This window comes from Kogia breviceps, chromosome 2 (assembly GCF_026419965.1).
Source record: "Kogia breviceps isolate mKogBre1 chromosome 2, mKogBre1 haplotype 1, whole genome shotgun sequence".
Taxonomy (NCBI): Eukaryota; Metazoa; Chordata; class Mammalia; order Artiodactyla; family Physeteridae; genus Kogia; species Kogia breviceps.
In genome coordinates, this window is record NC_081311.1 from 167,278,042 (window position 1) to 167,295,047 (window position 17,006).

Below are 17,006 nucleotides of genomic sequence, written 5' to 3' on the forward strand. Positions count from 1 at the left end.
CTGCCATGCTGCTAGGCTGCCCACACAAACTTACTTCTTAAGTGTGTCTTTGCTTGCACATCTTTGTATCATTTTATCTTCTCCTTTGTCTCTTAGATTTGGGAGCCATGATTGGTTGTGATCTCTTTTTGGAAACTGTAATTCTTTGAACATGGTGAACAAACATGTCTTTAAAAAAAAACCCAACTATATCAATTTCTCAGAGACTATTCTAGTCCCCCACCTCTCTCTCTCTCTCTCTTCCTCCCCCTCCTATATTCAGTTCTACTGTTATCTTTACCCTCACTTGCTTCAGACTTTCTAGGAGAAGTTGGACAGGAGTCACTAATGTTTTGTTAGTAGAAACAACTACCGCCTTAGAGGACAGTGATAATTCAGGACCAAGGACAGTGGCAAAGTAGTGGCCGGGGCTCAAGATGTAGACTTCACATTTCAGAGAGGTGATTTGTATATCACAGGTGTTCCGTAAACATTAAATCAAGTTTAGAATGTGAGTAGAAGAGTGCATGTTCGTGAAATTAGCATGATCCCACCAATGTAAATACTCTAGTTCTCTCAGCTTTGTGAATTAAACTCTTTCTTTTGGTACAGGTGATAGAAAAAAATGTCGATCCTGAAACAATGCTGTTACCATATCTGAGGAAGAAGCGTATCCTTTGCTTTGAGTGTGTATATGTGTGTATGTGTGTATATCCCTGATACCCTCATCAAGTGATATTTCAAATATCTTTTTAGAGCCACACTGAGTGATATTCCCTACTACGGTTTTATGTTCATCTTTAAGAAAGACCTAGATCTGAGTTTTGTAGGCAGTGAACAATTGTGCTTATCAGAGAACCAAGTTCTTTCTAATCTCTGTTTTGGCATTAAATATATTGAATGAAATGGAGAAGCTAACAGTGGGAATTAAAGCAATGGGTGCTAAAATGGCTTAATTAAGCATCCTTTAGAATTAAGAGTCACAATATTGATATTCTACCTTCAAGGACTAATCATCATGCCCATAATAAAAAGAACTTCCCTGGTGGTCCAGTGGTTAGGAATCCACCTTCCAATGCAGGGGTCGCAGTTTGATCCCTGGTTGGGGAACTAAGATCCGACATGCGGCGGGGCAACTAAGCCCACAAGCTGCAACTACTGAGCATGCGAGCCACAACTAGAGAGAGAAGACCACGCACTGCAGTGAAGAGCCTCCGCACAGCAATGAAAGATCCCACATGCTGCAACTAAGACCTGACGCAGCCAAAAATAAAACATAAAATAATAAATAAATAAACAAATAATAAAAGTTATTTAAAAAAAGAAAAAGAGAGCACAGAAATCTCCTGAAATGAAAGTGAAAGAACAATAGAGAAATTAAACCTGAAAATGTTACCTTGGAAAAACTTTCTCAATAAAAGTCATCTAAGGAATGGATTCTTATCCTGCTACGCATGAACTCCAGTGGGCTTCCAGAGGTCTGTGGACCCCACTACATTATATGCAAACTTGTGTGACAATGGGAATTTGTACGTTTTTCCCCCAGAGAGAGTGAAATTCCCAAAAGAGCACACAACTCAGAAAATATCAATAGCTATCTTCTGAAAGTCATTCAAAGTTTTTTTTTTATTATTATTCTATTAATTTTATTTATTTTTGGCTGCATTGGGTCTTCATTGCTGTGCACGAGCTTTCCCTAGTTGTGGCGAGCAGGGGCTACTCTTTGTTGAGGTGCACAGGCTTCTCATGCTGCAGTGGCTTCTCGTTGCGGAGCACGGGCTCTAGGCGCACGGGCTTCGGTAGCTGCAGCACGCAGGCTCAGTAGTTGTGGCACATGGGCTTAGTTGCTCTGCGGCACGTGGGATCTTCCCAGACCAGGGATCAAACCCGTGACCCCTGCATTGGCAGGCAGATTCTTAACCACTGTGCCACCAGGGAAGTCCTCAAGGTTTTTGGACATAAAAGTAATTAATACTAATTTCCTGGTTATCCATGGTACCAATGTGATATTTAAGATTTGGTTCACTTGTGAGTGACAGAAAATCCCAATAGCAGTAAACAAGACAGAAGTTTATTTCTTTCTCATTGTGTTATTTCAGGTTTTCTGGGAAACACACACCAAAACATGAGATTAAATATGCAAGGGTTTTATTAGGAAAAATGCCTGAGTGAAATAGGGAGGCAGCCATAGAAGACTGAGACCTGTAAGGAAGAGAAGGAGAGAAGGCTGAGTTGAAGGGTCTCAGACTGCTGTGCAGTCTAAGGCATGCTCATCAAAGCCATTGAGAATGATTGACAAGGACTCCCGTGCCTCTGCATAGCACTGAGCCATTGGTGGGAAGCAGCCCATGCGAGGCATGGCCTTGATGAAAAGTGGGGTGATGGATATCAAAGTGCAGCAGTTGGCTCTCTTGGTCAGTTACCCTCTATGTTGGAGGAAGTCTCTGAGGCATATTCTCATGGTTGTCATACTACATAAAGGAATCCCAAAGGTAGGTAGATCCAGGCTAGCCAAGCATTGTCACAACATTATCAGGAACCAAGCTCTTTCTGTCTTGCTGCTTCACCCTCTTCAGCATGAAGCTTTCTCCTCATGGTCAGAGATGACTAACTGAGGTCCAGCCATCATATCTGAATTCCAGCAAATAGGAAGAAGTAAGGCATGAAGGAGGGGCACCCCGCTCCCTTTGAGGACAATTTCCCTCCTGGATGTCAAAAACAGCCTTTATGCTTACATCCCATTGGCCAACATTGCTAATGACCCCACCGAGCCTCAGAGGAGGCTGTGAAAATGTATTTTTTAAATTCTGGGCAACCGTGTGTGTAGCTCAAAAATTAGGATTTCTGTTACCAAGAAAAAAGGAGGGAAAAGATATTTGGAAACAACTAGCAGTTTCTGCCACTGAGAAGCAGAGAAATATGGCACACTTGTATAACATGACACAAATATTCTAAGAATTATTTACAATTTGACATTCTACTTTGTATATCATCAAAGACACAGATAAGGATAAGGACAGATATGGAGTGTACTCGTACCTTCAAATCCTCAAGGACTTATATGTGTAGACTCTTCCTTTTTTTAAGTTTGGCCTTATTTTTGGCCACCTGGGGTCCAGTTGTTTTAAAAAGGAGGAGACTAGATATAACACGCAAATGGAAATCAAGAATTTACAAGATTATAAATAATAGAAGCTAAGACATACATACATTATTTGATAAATAAGTATCAAACTTAACTGTACATTTAAGAGTCTTTGATGGTGTTGTCTCCTAAGGTCAGAGCTATTTCACAAAGGGAGTTATGGAAAACACATTATCTTTAACTGTGCTTTTTCCAGTCCGACTCACAGGAACTAAATACGGCTGTGGAGCGGGAGGCTGTGGTGCCTGCACGGTGATGATATCACGATGTAACCCCATTACCAAGAGGATAAGGTACCTTGCTGCAAAGTCCAGATATGGTTGAATTTTTGTAGCTTTGAACCTTGTTTTTCTTCTTCCTTTGGTAAATATGCATTGAGCACCTACTATGTGACAGGAACTGTGCTAATAGGCATTGGGGATACATTGATGGGCATCAAATCATTCCGGTTCCAGCAAAAATGTTACATTCTCAGCCCTCCCTGATCACCTTCTCCATAGCAGTGCCCCATCTCACCTCGGCAACTCCCTACTCCCTTTGCCTACATTAAGGTATTCATAGCACTTCTCACCGTATGTTTGTGTATGTATGTATTGTCTATGTACCTATGTATTGTCTATCTTCCCTCAACTAGAATATATACTCTACAAAGGCAGGGATTTTATCTGTCTTGTTCACCAATGAATCCTAGTGCCTGGTACTCCACCTGGCACACAGTAGGCACTCAATAAATATTTACATTTATTTAATAAATGAAAAATATTCTTCCAGTCTTTCTTTTGTGTGTATACTTAAGGAAGCATACTGCCTATACAGCTTAGAAACCTCTATTTTTTGCTGAACTTCTCATGAATATCTTTTCAAAATAATAAATATAATTTTAATGGCTGTACATGTTCTGTTGTTTGGGTGTATCAAAACCAACCTCCAACAGTGATCACTTAGATTATTTTTTGGTTTTCACTATTATAAGGAGTGTGAGCATTGATGTTTATATTTATGTGTGTGATGATTTCTTTATGATACATCCATGGAGATGGAATTAGAGGATAGAAGAGTGAGTGCGTCTTTAAGTTTTTATGCCTTCCAGCAAAATGTCTCTCAGAAGAGCTGTATCAGTTTACATTCTTTTCAGCACTATGTGAATTCCATTTTCCCAAACATTTGCTAACAATGCATATTGCAATTTTTTTTTTTTTTTTTTTTGCGGTACGCGGGCCTCTCACTGTCGTGGCCTCTCCCGTTGCGGAGCACAGGCTCCGGACACGCAGGCTCAGCGGCCACGGCTCACGGGCCCAGCCACTCCGCGGCATGTGGGATCCTCCCGGACCGGGGCACGAACCCGCGTCCCCTGCATCGGCAGGCGGACTCCCAACCACTGCGCCACCAGGGAAGCCCCATATTGCAATTTTTAAAAATCTTTGTCATTTTCTTTGATAAAAATGATTTCTCATTGCTTAATTTGAATCTCTCTTGAATGCTTTTGAGGTTGAACGCTCATTTCATGTATTTATTGGCCATCTGTAATTTTGCTTGGTAAATGAGAACATTTTAGGAGTCGTTTTGAGTTAGACATTTTCCAGCAGTAGGTTTGTGGGATCGAGGAGTTCTGTATCCACACCCTATTTCTTCTTCTGAGGCACAATATCAAATTACCTTTATTGCCCAACTAACCCCTTGCCCAGCATCTGCTTGGAGGATGAAATATGCTCTAGGTGATTGTCACATGTGACTGGAGAGGAGAATGTCAGCCCTTCAATCAAGAGAAAAAAACAAAAAGTTAGCAGAAACTGTTCTGGAGTTAGAATTAGGAGGCCTAATTTGAATCCTATCTGACACTCCAGCTGTGATCCTCAGAGTCTTATTCTGTAAAATGGCCATGAGCTAAGGTCAAAACGTATATGCAAAGCCTGGGACATTATACAAAACCTGCCATGCTGGAGGTGCTCCTTTCCCAGTGGATACAATGTCGTTTGTGCTTCTCTTTTTCATTCTGAAGACATTATGCAGCCACCGCCTGTCTGATTCCCATCTGTTCTCTGCATGGTGCTGCCGTCACCACAGTGGAAGGCATAGGAAGCACCAAGACCAGGATTCATCCTGTTCAGGTGAGGATGTACCTCTTCTTCATAGGCTTTCTGTGCTTCGAAAACCATCAATGACATGATGAGTTCTTGAAATTAATACAGTAAGAGCAAGGAGCCCTGCTGCTTGGTCACAGCCAACAGATGACACCAAGCTGGGGGCCAGGAGTGAAACCTGGGACATGTGACTGACTTCTTAGAAAAATACTTTTGAAAGACTAGAGAACTTTCTCTTTAAAAAAAAAAAAAAAAAAAATTCTTGACATCACTAGCATTGTTTTCTATATTCTAATTAGATGGGAGCTGTCCATTTTACATTTTCCAAACTTTTAAAGAAAGGAGAGCCAACTGCATTGGGGGATATAATCTTAATAATTTTTTTTTCTATAAAGAGGAAAATAACATGATTTCAAAGCTGAGGGAAAATCTCAGCTACCAAAAAGATTTGTTAAATTTAGGGCTTGATATATAATAGGAGTTGTTAATGAATTTTGAGGCTTTTCTCCTAAGGAGGCACGTTGTTAGAACTTTGCCTCAATGAAAGGGCACCTCAGACTCCTGACTCTTTCAGTTATTTAGACATTGCCCAGAAAAATGCTGTTGCTACTTGTTTTTATCTAAGTTAATGAGTACCACTTAAGAGGAGAGGGTGGAAGACGAAAAAGATAGGGGCACCATAGAAAATGACCAAAGTTCAAATTCTCTGTGCTTGAAGGAATCTTGGGTTCTGTTTATTTTCTATGAAACCTCTTTACCTAGAAGGAGCAGATTCTACCTGGGTATGCTTGTGAGACTTGGCTGTTCGGAGGCATCCTTTCATTTAGTACCTGCCGCCCATCTCCTGGCTGCAGTGTAGACAGATGACGGCTTCTGAAATGGGGTTGCACCTTTGAAGTCAGACTCCAAAGAGAACAGGCTGGGGGCTGGGGAGAGATTTGGAAAAGAAATCAAGGCAATGTTTCCTTCTTGATTGTTTGTTGGATTGATGATGGCACTTGGTAAAAGAATTCCTGTGTGCTGAAGTGTTAGGGCAATAGTGGGCAGATAAAGGCACTTGGGAAATACTTAAAGTTTTTTTTTTCCCTCAACTTGAATATAATTCAGTTCATTTCCTTGAAGGACTTCCTTTATCTCGGTGATTCCCATTCTGGACTACAGATTGAAACACCTGGGAATCTTTAAAAAATATAGGTCTGTGCCCCACCCCCAGAGATTCTCACTCAAATGGTCTGGGGTACTGCTTAGACCTTGGAAATTTGAAAGCTCCCCTGGTGATTCTGAAAGCTGAGAACCTTCAATAAAGCTCAAAAGCTGTTGAGGACCAGTCATCATGGCCACCCCAGCCAAAGAAAGGGAGATACCAAGGCTGAGAAGGATTTTCCAGGGCTTCTTCTCCAACTTTAATGTGCATGTGAACCGCCCAGGGATCTTGTTCGAATGCAGGTTCTGATTCATTAGGTCTGGGGTCAGGCCCAAGATTCTGCCTTTCAACCTTTCTGTGCTTCCAGGAGAGGATTGCCAAGTGCCACGGCACGCAGTGTGGCTTCTGCACCCCTGGGATGGTGATGTCCATCTACACGCTGCTGAGGAACCATCCAGAGCCCACCCTGAGTCAGTTAACTGATGCTCTTGGTGGTAGGTTATGTGTGTGTGTGTGTGCTTTAATTTTTAAATGATGTTGATAATGATAGCTAATATTAGACATTTATCAGGTGCCACACACTGCATTAAGTGCTGTATAAACATTACCTTATTTACTCTTTATGATAACTTTATAAGGTAGGCATTATTATTATCCCCCATTTCATAGATGGAGAAACTGAGGTTTAAAGAGAGTAATTTACTAAAAATTATGCCACCAGTAAGTGGAGGAGTTAGTTTGTTCAAGTCAGGATTCAAACATGATCCACACATGGCACTTGGCTGATGTATTTCTCAAGTCTCTCTTGATAATCTATAAGAGTCTCCTCCCTTTTTTATTGTTTGCTTATTTAAATAATAATTACAAAGCCAGTTTGTTCATTTACCCTTGGAAAGGGTCCAGTTATCTCCACATGCTGCTCTCTCCCATTGGGTGGGTGCTCTCAGGGCAATATGAAGTTATCAGAGGGCTCCTGATGAATACAACACAAAATCAAAGAGACTGACATCTTCTGGTGATACTTATTTCAAAGAACTGCCTTTATCTGGAGCTAGTTTATCAAGTTCAGGAGCTCAGTGTGTGTGTGTGTGTGTGTGTGTGTGTGTGTGTGTGTGTGTCTCTGTGTGTGTGTGTGTGTGTCTCTGTGTGTGTGTAGCATTGGAGGAGGCCTTCATTAACAAGACTCTGAACAATTCTAAAGAATAAGAGCCTCCCAAATCCTATTTCTGGTGAAATTCTCCATGGCTCTACTTGCCTGCTGTCTCCCAGGGACCTTATTTGTCTGCCATGTTACATGGGCCTAAAGCTCATGTGTTCAGTTCCTCTGTGAAAGTGTTCCAGGGCTTCCCTGGTGGCGCGGTGGTTGAGAATCCGCCTGCCGATGCAGGAGACACGGGTTCGTGCCCTGGTCCGGGAAGATCCCACGTGCCGCGGAGCAACTAAGCCCGTGAGCCATGGCCGCTAGGCCTGCGCGTCCGGAGCCTGTGCTCCGCAACGGGAGAGGCCACAACAGTGAGAGGCCCGCATACCGCAAAAAAAAAAAAAAAAAAAAAAAAGAAAGTGTTCCAGAGAAGACAGGACTAAACAGAAGTAGAAAGGGGAGGTGCATAAGACACAAACTGTCTTCTGCCTTATTTCCCTTAAGTCTTATTATATGCATTTGATCTCGTGGCTGTTTGTGATGTGAAACAAGTGACAAGGGGTTCTCAAATTTTCGGGTGCTTAAGACTTACATAGGAGTTTGTAAAGAATGAAGATTCCTGGGACCCAACCCCAGACAGCTGGCTTCAGTGGCTTTGTGTTTTAAATAGATGCCAGATTTGGGGGGTGGAGGAGAACCTGGGATATGGACCACTGTGGAGGAACACTGGCCTAATAATTTATTGTAAATAAATTGTGTGCCCAATTGCTTCCAGAGTTTAAAGATTATCTTTGCTGCTATATAATGCCTTTGATCTTTCTATCAACTGCTGCTTAGCTCTTTTTTTTTAAATATTAAAAAAATGATGTACAATGTAGCTTTATTTACATTGTCTTTTACTGCATATGGAAAATAATTTTTTTTTATTGAAGTATAGTTGATTTACACTATTGTGTTAGTTTCAGGTGTACAATAAATTTTTTTTTATTGAAGTATAGTTGATTTACAATATTGTGTTAGTTTCAGGTGTACAGCATAGTAATTCAGTATTTTTGCAGATTATATTCCATTATAGGTTATTACAAGATAATGGGTAAAATTCCTTGTGTTATACAGTAAATCCTTGTTGTTTATTTTATATATAATAGTTTGTATCTGTTAATCCCATACTTCTAATTTGCCTTTCCTGCTTCCCTCTCCCCTATGGTAATCACAAGTTTGTTCTCTATGTCTGTGAGTCTGTCTCTGTTTTGTATATTTGTATTATTTTTTAAATTCCACATATAAATGATATCATACAGTATTTGTCTTTGTCTGACATTTCACTTAGCATAATATTCTCTAGGTCCATCCAATTGCTGCAAATGGCAGTATTTTATTCTTTTTTTTAATGGCTCAGTAACATTCCATTATATGTATATAAACCACATCTTCTTAACCCAATCATCTGTTGATGGGCATTTGGGTTGTGAAGCTTAGCTCTTGAATGTGCCTATAGACCAAGAGTTCTTGGCTTGAAATCATTGTGTTCTTTGAGCACCTATCACAAGCAGAGGATATAAAAGCTGTTTACGGAGAGAAAGTACAAATAGCTGAGTTGTAAGATTACCTCAAGGCTATCAACCAAGTATCCCAAGTAGCTAACAAAAAAAAATCCGACTTTGTGGATCTGGGGACCAAAATGTCAAACAAGGCTTCCTTCTTGGATGGGGTCCTTATTTCCAGCATGCATTTGGCAGACGGTGCCTCTCTGTAGGTTCCTTGATTAACAGAGTTGGGTTTCTCCCCTTCAGGTAACCTGTGTCGTTGCACTGGATACAGGCCCATAATCGATGCATGCAAGACTTTCTGTAAAGTGAGTAGAAAGGAACACATCTTTCAGTATATTTTTTCCTCAATTAAACAAAATGGTGTGGGTTGGCAGGTGTGATTAGGAGAACAGCCCATTGTCACTAATGCAGGGTTACTTCTTATCTCAAGGTCGGCAATTGCTGTTTGTTAGTTACTTGATCTTGAGCAGGGCGCTTATCCTGGTTCATTGAGCTTGCCCTGGTAGCCATACAGGAGCACCTGAGCACTTCGACATTGGCTATGGGTCATTGTTCCAAGGGGTCTTAACTGACCTGCTTGTCTGCGTTGGGTACCCTACCCCTCTGCTCCTGCAGCCCTCTGAACACACCCCTGTCACAGCGCTGGGCACACGGTGGTGTAATTGCCCATTTGCTCTTCCATCTCTTCACCAGAAGGTGGTCTGCTTGACGCAGAAGCTGAGTCACTGTGCACCAACGGAATAAGCACTCAATCAATGCTTGTTGAATGAATAGATGAACAAACAATGTTGAAAGGAGGGACATAAGACACCCTTTGGAATTTAAATGATGAAAGCAGAGTATCATAAGAACAGAGTGATCATAATAATACTTGTTAATATTTCTTTATTAATAAATTAATAATAAATTAATAAATTAATTCTTTTAAATGAAATATTAAATCACCATTATTAACATTTGTTGCCATGTGCCAGACTTTATTATAAGATCTTTACAGCCTGGTGACTATAGTAATAATACTGTGTCGCATACTTGAAATTTGTGAAGAGAGTAGACCTTCAGTGTTCTCACCACACACACACACACACACACACACACACACACACACACGGTAACTATGTGAGTTGATGGATGAGTTAATTAACCTGGTTGTGGTCATCATTTCACAAAGTATACGCATGTCAAATAGTCATGTTGTACACTTGAAATATACACAGTTTTATTTGTTAATTGTATCTCAATAAAGCCGAAAAAATATTTAGTAGAATCAACAATAAATTATTGGTTATTTGTTTTTTTTCACCCACTAGACTTCTGGCTGCTGTCAAAGTAAAGAAAATGGGGTTTGCTGTTTGGATCAAGGAATAAATGGATTACCAGAGTTTGAGGAAGGAAATGAGGTCAGTGAAATGTAAATTTTTTATAAGATCTTCTCAGGACATGAGTAGAGACCAACTTACCTTTACGAAGACTAAATGGCTGCGTAAGGTAACTAATTTGAGGTGTGTCAGCATGCCCCCTCCCCCATTCTCACCCCATCTCTATCAAAAAAAAAAAAAAATCTAACCTAACAACTTCATCCCTCACTCCTGATGTTACTCTTGGTCACGTCCAGCTACCTACAGGAGGGAGAACACATTGATCTCTTAGTTTAAAAAAAGCCTTCTTCAAGTCTTTTTTCTAGTGGAGATGTTAGGGAAATGCAAGGGCAGGGAGGGATAAGCAAGGTGGCAATTCAGGGGAATGTTCTGGTTCTCAGTTGTGTCTCACGCTGCTGCCTCCTGTGCTCCCCTCAGACTCGAGGGGCATGTGCAGGGGCTGAGGGCTTTGGAGGCCCAGCAGCATCTGCGCTGAGATGCTGGCGACCTGGTCTGTGCTAGAGCCCTTGGCTTAGAGCCCAGGTACCATGGCTGACCAGTGGGGTTTTTTGTCTGTCTGTCTCTTCTCTGCCTATCTTCATCTGACCTTATTCCACAAAGGATTTAAAGTAGGGAGAATGGCCTGATGACGATAACTTCTGGTACTTTCTCTTTTTAAGACAAATCTAAAACTCTTCTCAGAAGAGGAGTTTCTGCCGTTGGATCCAACTCAGGAATTGATATTTCCTCCTGAGCTAATGGTAAGTAAGACAAAGGTGAGCTCATCCTAGAGGAATTCACGGTGAAATGCCAGGAAGGATATTTGTTTATGGATCCTCTCGAAAGCTGATTGGTGAATAGGTAGTATCCACCTGCCTTTCTCAGTCCAAGGTCTAAAGAGTATGGGACCAGGGCAGAGATGGGGAAATGAGGGTGCAGTCACCACCAGGGGACAGTTGAATGTAAGAAGCAGCAGATAGTATCTATTAAAAAATGTCCTGAAATGACATCACAGCATCAGTAGATTTAGACATGTTTTCTATTTCCGGTTTTGCTGAGTTTTATTCTTCCGTTAAATGTTTTGACGAAATTAAGCATGTAAAGTATTTTTAAACATTGAAATGGACTCTTCTGAGATATAAAAGCACCAAAGGGAGATGTATTGCAATAGTCTCCAGTAGGAGTAAAATATTGTCCCATTTTCTCCTGTACTCTGATTCCTAGTAAAGCTCTACTTTTAGGTGACATTTTATTTTATTTTTTATTTTTTTCCAATGATGATTTTTAAAAAATATTTATTTATTTGGTTGAGCTGGGTCTTACTTGCAGTGCATGGTCTCCTTAGTTGTGGCAGGCAAACTCTTACTTGTGGCATGTGGGATCTAGTTCCCTGACCAGGGATCGAACCTGAACCCCCTGCATTGGGAGTGCCGAGTCTTTTCCACTGCGCCAGGAGGGAAGTCCCACTTTTATTTTATTTTTTAAAAAGATCTCTATCTCCTTTCTCTGTTCCTGTAAAGACAGAGAAGAAACAGGTGGGAATATTATCATGAGACGATCTTGAATCTTTATTGCTTTTTCAATAGACAATGGCTGAGAAACAACCACAAAGGACCAGGATTTTTAGTGGTGATAGAATGACATGGATTTCTCCAGTGACCCTGAAGGAACTTCTAGAAGCCAAAGTCAAGTATCCCCAGGCCCCGGTTGTCATGGGGAACACCTCTGTGGGTATGTAGATCCCCAGGGACTTCTTATGAGGAAACTGAGGAAAAGGGCTTTGGGGAGGAGAAAACCTCATATATGCATGTTCTCAGAAAAAGCAGTCTGAAATAACATTTTAAATCATTTATACTCGACTTCCCTTGAGCACTGCTCAAGAGATTTTTACAACTTCCATCACATAAGTGAATTCCTATTGCCCTAACCGGAGCAGCGCACAGAGCTGTACCCAAGAGGCCTGCTCCGTAACAGATTAGCAGCAGCAGCTCCAGTGACAGCTGTCCTGCCTTTCCATGTAGAGACTGATCTGGGGCTTGTATTTGAAATTGCTGTTTCCCTTCTCAGTGGTGTCTCAATGGCCATAAGAGGTTTTCTTAAACTTCAGTGACAGGCTCTTTCTATGGTGTCCATTGTAAACTCAGTTTGACTGCCTACTTCTTTGAGGAGTCTCGTAGAGTCTTCCCAAGGAGAATTTTGAGTATGCCACAAGTGGTCTTGGATGTGTCTGCCGAGTTTTAAGGCTGACGAGTCCGAAGAGTTCCCCAAGTTTAGTGAAAATCCACCCGTCCGTTCTCTGTGTGTGCAATTTGGCAATGAACAGACCAATAGATATGTAATTTTTATATATTTAAAGACATCAGTTTTAATCATAATTTCAAAATTTAAAAGGCAGTTAGCCCCCCTTCATCTTAGTCTGCTTATTTTTTTTTCTTAATCCTTCAGGGCCTGACATGAAATTTAAAGGCATCTTTCACCCAGTTATAATTTCTCCTGATAGAATTGAAGAACTGAGTGTTGTAAACACTACAGATAATGGTGAGTTCTTAAGGTCCCTATTTTCTTAGTTAAAATGCATTAATCAGCTTATTTGCTTTGCTCAGCAGACAAGCAAAAAAAGTCTTATTCATAATTATAATATACAGAGAGATTCCCTTGTAAGGTGATAAGACCCTGGAGGAGGCTCAGGGAAGAATTCTCTATTATACGAGATACTAATTGTCTGAAGAGTCGGATTTTCACTGAAGAACTTTTATGTCTGCTGTATGAGGGAAATGTAACAGCTCTTCAGTGAAGGGTACTGTGCTAAGTGCTGGGTAGAAGATAAAGATCAGAGTCTTTGCTCTCCAGAAGCACAGTAGTAACCAAACAAGTTTACGTATTAAGCAGCTTACAAACTGGCTTTTCCATTTCAATAAAGGAAATTGATTTAATGACAGTGACGAGAAGCAGTGAAATGCGGGTTTGGAGTCTGGTTCTGGAATCCAATTCCTGACTATGTCATATATTAGCTGAAAAGCTTAGTCAAGTTACTTAACTGAATCTCAGTTTGTGTGGGGCTATTAATATTTCAAAGCTTTTTCCTTGTTTCCAATGGCAAAAAAAAATATATTTCAAAGCTTTGTTAGAATTCAAGAAGATTCTATGAAGCATTCAGCATAGTGCTTGACACAGTGAGTATTCAGAAAATTTAGCCTCCATGACCTCCATCACTCTCACTCCCACCTCTGTCACCAACACCGTCACCTCCTTCAGCATCATCATTACAACCACTGTTAACACCTCCGTTACCAACCACTATTCCCACCGTCACCACCATGACCACCAGTAAGCAGGGTAGCATGTATCTAGCATAAAGATCCCATGTCTGTAGTCTAAAATCTAATGGACATTTCCAGGTCAGCAATGATCACATTGCTTTATCTACAAATGATTTCATTTCAGGACTGACCTTAGGTGCCGCCCTCAGCCTGGCTCAGGTGAAGGACATCCTGGCTAATGTGATCCCGAAGCTCCCGGAGGAGAAGACACAGATGTACCATGCTCTCTTGAAGCATTTGGGAACTCTGGCTGGATCCCAGATCAGGAACATGGCTGTATGTATCTGATGACAGTAACATCTAGTATGTGTCCCATGAATGACTGTCCCTGATAAATCATGACATTTTCATTCTTCTGGAACAGACAAAAAGAATAGTCTTCCAAAGTCTTGCTTGATTCATATTTCACCACTTGTGTCTTTATAATTACATAAATGGAGTGAAAATAACCCATTATTTTAAAAAGTCTTTAGGGGGCCACATAGTGAGCAGGCATCCAGATTCAGATCTGAACCCCCTCCTGGCCGTGGGCAACTGTACCCTCAACTTGCTATCAAAAGGTAAGTGACAGCTCCTTCTTAGGGATAATTAAACCCTGTTCCTCCTACCCTTTTGCCTCTCTAGGGATGCAGGAAGTCCAGTTTTGAAAATTACTATCCTTTATAATATTAATAATTCTTCTGCCTTTCTGGATGCTTGGAAAGTTGGTCAGTCTGGTCCTAAATGCACACACACACCCAATGTCTTCATCTCTTTCTTTTTGAGGACTTGTGCTAGATGTTTTCCCATACGGGTCACCTGACATCGACCAGTGTCGGTTAGTGTCCCGGTGTGATCTGAATAGTGGAGAGAACTCTAGGCTATTGACAACGATTGGGCCCCTTTGTCAAAGACTTTCTCCAGGTGGTACAGGAGTGTGTGACACCCACGTCATGCTATGTGCTTATGCTCAAGCTGTTATTGATGGAAGCCTGCAGACCTTTTTCTATTGAACAGTGGTTGGGCTTCATTATATATATATATATATATATATATATATATATATATATATATATATATATATATATTTATTTATTTATTTATTATTATTATTATTTTGCGGTATGCGGGCCTCTCACTGTTGTGGCCTCTCCCATTGCGGAGCACAGGCTCCGGATGCACAGGCTCAGCGGCCATGGCTCACGGGCCCAGCTGCTCTGCGGCATGTGAAATCTTTCCGGACCGGGGCACGAACCCGCGTCCCCTGCATCGGCAGGTGGAGTCTCAACCACTGCGCCACCAGGAAAGCCCCATTCTATATTTATTTACTTGAGTTTTGTTTTTTGAAACTAAGTCCAGGACTTTTCAGTTATTTCTTTTATTCTAACTTTGTCGACAATTATTAGGAAGTTTTCATTGCTCCTCTATACATCTGTTGTTTTTTTTTTCATTTAGAAATATGTACTAACTTTCTGTTACCTGCATTGTTAAATGCCTACTCTTCATGTTATTCATCTAAACCACAAAATTATCTTACGGAAGAAGATGTGCATTCAGTTATCAATTTAAGTAACATCCTTTTAAAAAATCATCTCTTGAGAAATAGGTCTTGTGATGTAAATATGAACATCAAAAGCTTCTTAGCTTTATCCCGAAGTCCTATTTCATTATAGCTTTAAACAGTTCCTCCCCCCAATATACTGCCTTAAAGAACAGAAATTCTTTTGGTGCTGAGAAAAGATATAAACAAATAAGACTGCATCCCACTAGTATAAAAATTCATTAAAGGCAATTTATTTATTCACTACCGTATCAAGTAGGGTTCTTGGGTATAAATAAACGTTTGTTGAATGACTTTATTAGAATATCAAAAGGGATATTAATGTCCTCTCCCTTCTTACAAAGCTCAAAATGAATCATGCTGTTCAGAAAGAGAGCTAAGGTCCAACTCTACCTGACCTCTGGTCTACTCTGCTAGATATTTTTATTTATAATCAAGCAAGGAAGGCAAAAAAATAAAAAAAGGTGGGCCCTAGATGGGAAGAACATTGCCAGATGCCATTTCACGGTGAGAGATTTTTAAACATAGGAAGAGCACTTTTTTTCTCAAACAATAAATTTCCTGTGATATTTGGTAGAATTATTTCCCAAGTTTGGGGAGTTTGATTGTTTAATAGAACAGATTCCAGGGCAAGTGTCATTTCTTTCCACAGAAGGAAAACGACAGATTCCTTTAAATGAGCAGTTTCTCAGAAAGTGCCCCAGTGCTGACCTTAAGCCTGAAGAAATCTTGATCTCAGTGAACATCCCTTATTTGAGGAAGGTGAGAATGTCCTTTCAATTTCTTGGTTTTACTTGTGAGTGCACAGCTTGTTAATTCCAACATAGGGTGGGTTAAGAAAAGGTGTTGAGTGTTTGCAGTGGAGAACATGAGGATTTGTGAATAATGTTTCACTTGTGTTATATACCCCCATCATTGCTAGAATCTGGAGACCTTTGACTCTGCCTTCCTCCCCAGCCCTGCCCGCCACCTCTCTCTCACTCTCTGTCTCTTTCTCCCTTCCCACCTTCCCCCCACCCAAACTCTAAAGTTACTTTCTTACAGATTTTTAAAAATTCTTTGTCCCGTGAGGCTTTTTCCTAAATAAGACTCAAAACTATACTTCTACTTATATCTTGAGGTTTTGAAGAGGCTATAAATTTGCAGTAGAACTTAATGGTAAGAAGAAGGGCTTTGGAGTCAGATTCAAGAGTGAATCCTGGTTTTAGACCTACTTTGACCCTGAGCTCATTACTGAATCACTCCTAATTACAGATGCCTCATCTGTAAATGTGAATAATCAAGCTTGCCTTGGAGGGTGTATGTATTTGCTAGGGCTGCCATAATAAAGAACCACAGCCTGGGCTTCCCTGGTGGCGCAGTGGTTGAGAATCCGCCTGCCGATGCAGGAGACACGGGTTCGTGCCCTGGTCCGGGAAGATCCCACATGCCGCGGAGCAACTAAGCCCGTGAGCCATGGCCGCTGGGCCTGCGCATCCGGAGCCTGTGCTCCGCAACGGGAGAGGCCACAATAGTGAGAGGCCCGCATACAGCAAAAAAAAAAAAAGAACCACAGCCTGGGTGGCTTAACTACACTGTCACTTGTGGAGGCTGGAAGTGTGATATCCAGGTGCTGCAGGGTTGGTTTTCCCTTGGCTTTTCTCCTGGGCTTTTAGATAACTATCTTCTCCCTGTGTCTCCGTGTGCTTTCCCTCTGTTTGTGTCTGTGTCCAAATTTCCTCTTCTTGTGAGGACACCACCATGTTGCA

General features: G+C 41.1%; 1 protein-coding gene across 1 annotated transcript in view; it reads left to right on the top strand.

Annotated features, from left to right (window-relative positions):
* The window catches only part of AOX1 (aldehyde oxidase 1), a 74,823-nt gene that overhangs the window by 5,661 nt on the left and 52,156 nt on the right, over positions 1–17,006 (top strand). The window contains exons 2-13 of the mRNA XM_059053364.2: positions 592–649; positions 3,321–3,417; positions 5,124–5,232; positions 6,717–6,843; positions 9,284–9,345; positions 10,351–10,440; positions 11,079–11,159; positions 11,985–12,129; positions 12,844–12,936; positions 13,843–13,994; positions 14,185–14,278; positions 15,911–16,020. Of these exons, the coding sequence (XP_058909347.1) occupies positions 592–649; positions 3,321–3,417; positions 5,124–5,232; positions 6,717–6,843; positions 9,284–9,345; positions 10,351–10,440; positions 11,079–11,159; positions 11,985–12,129; positions 12,844–12,936; positions 13,843–13,994; positions 14,185–14,278; positions 15,911–16,020 (1,218 nt within the window). The remainder of the gene's footprint in view (positions 1–591; positions 650–3,320; positions 3,418–5,123; positions 5,233–6,716; positions 6,844–9,283; positions 9,346–10,350; positions 10,441–11,078; positions 11,160–11,984; positions 12,130–12,843; positions 12,937–13,842; positions 13,995–14,184; positions 14,279–15,910; positions 16,021–17,006) is intronic.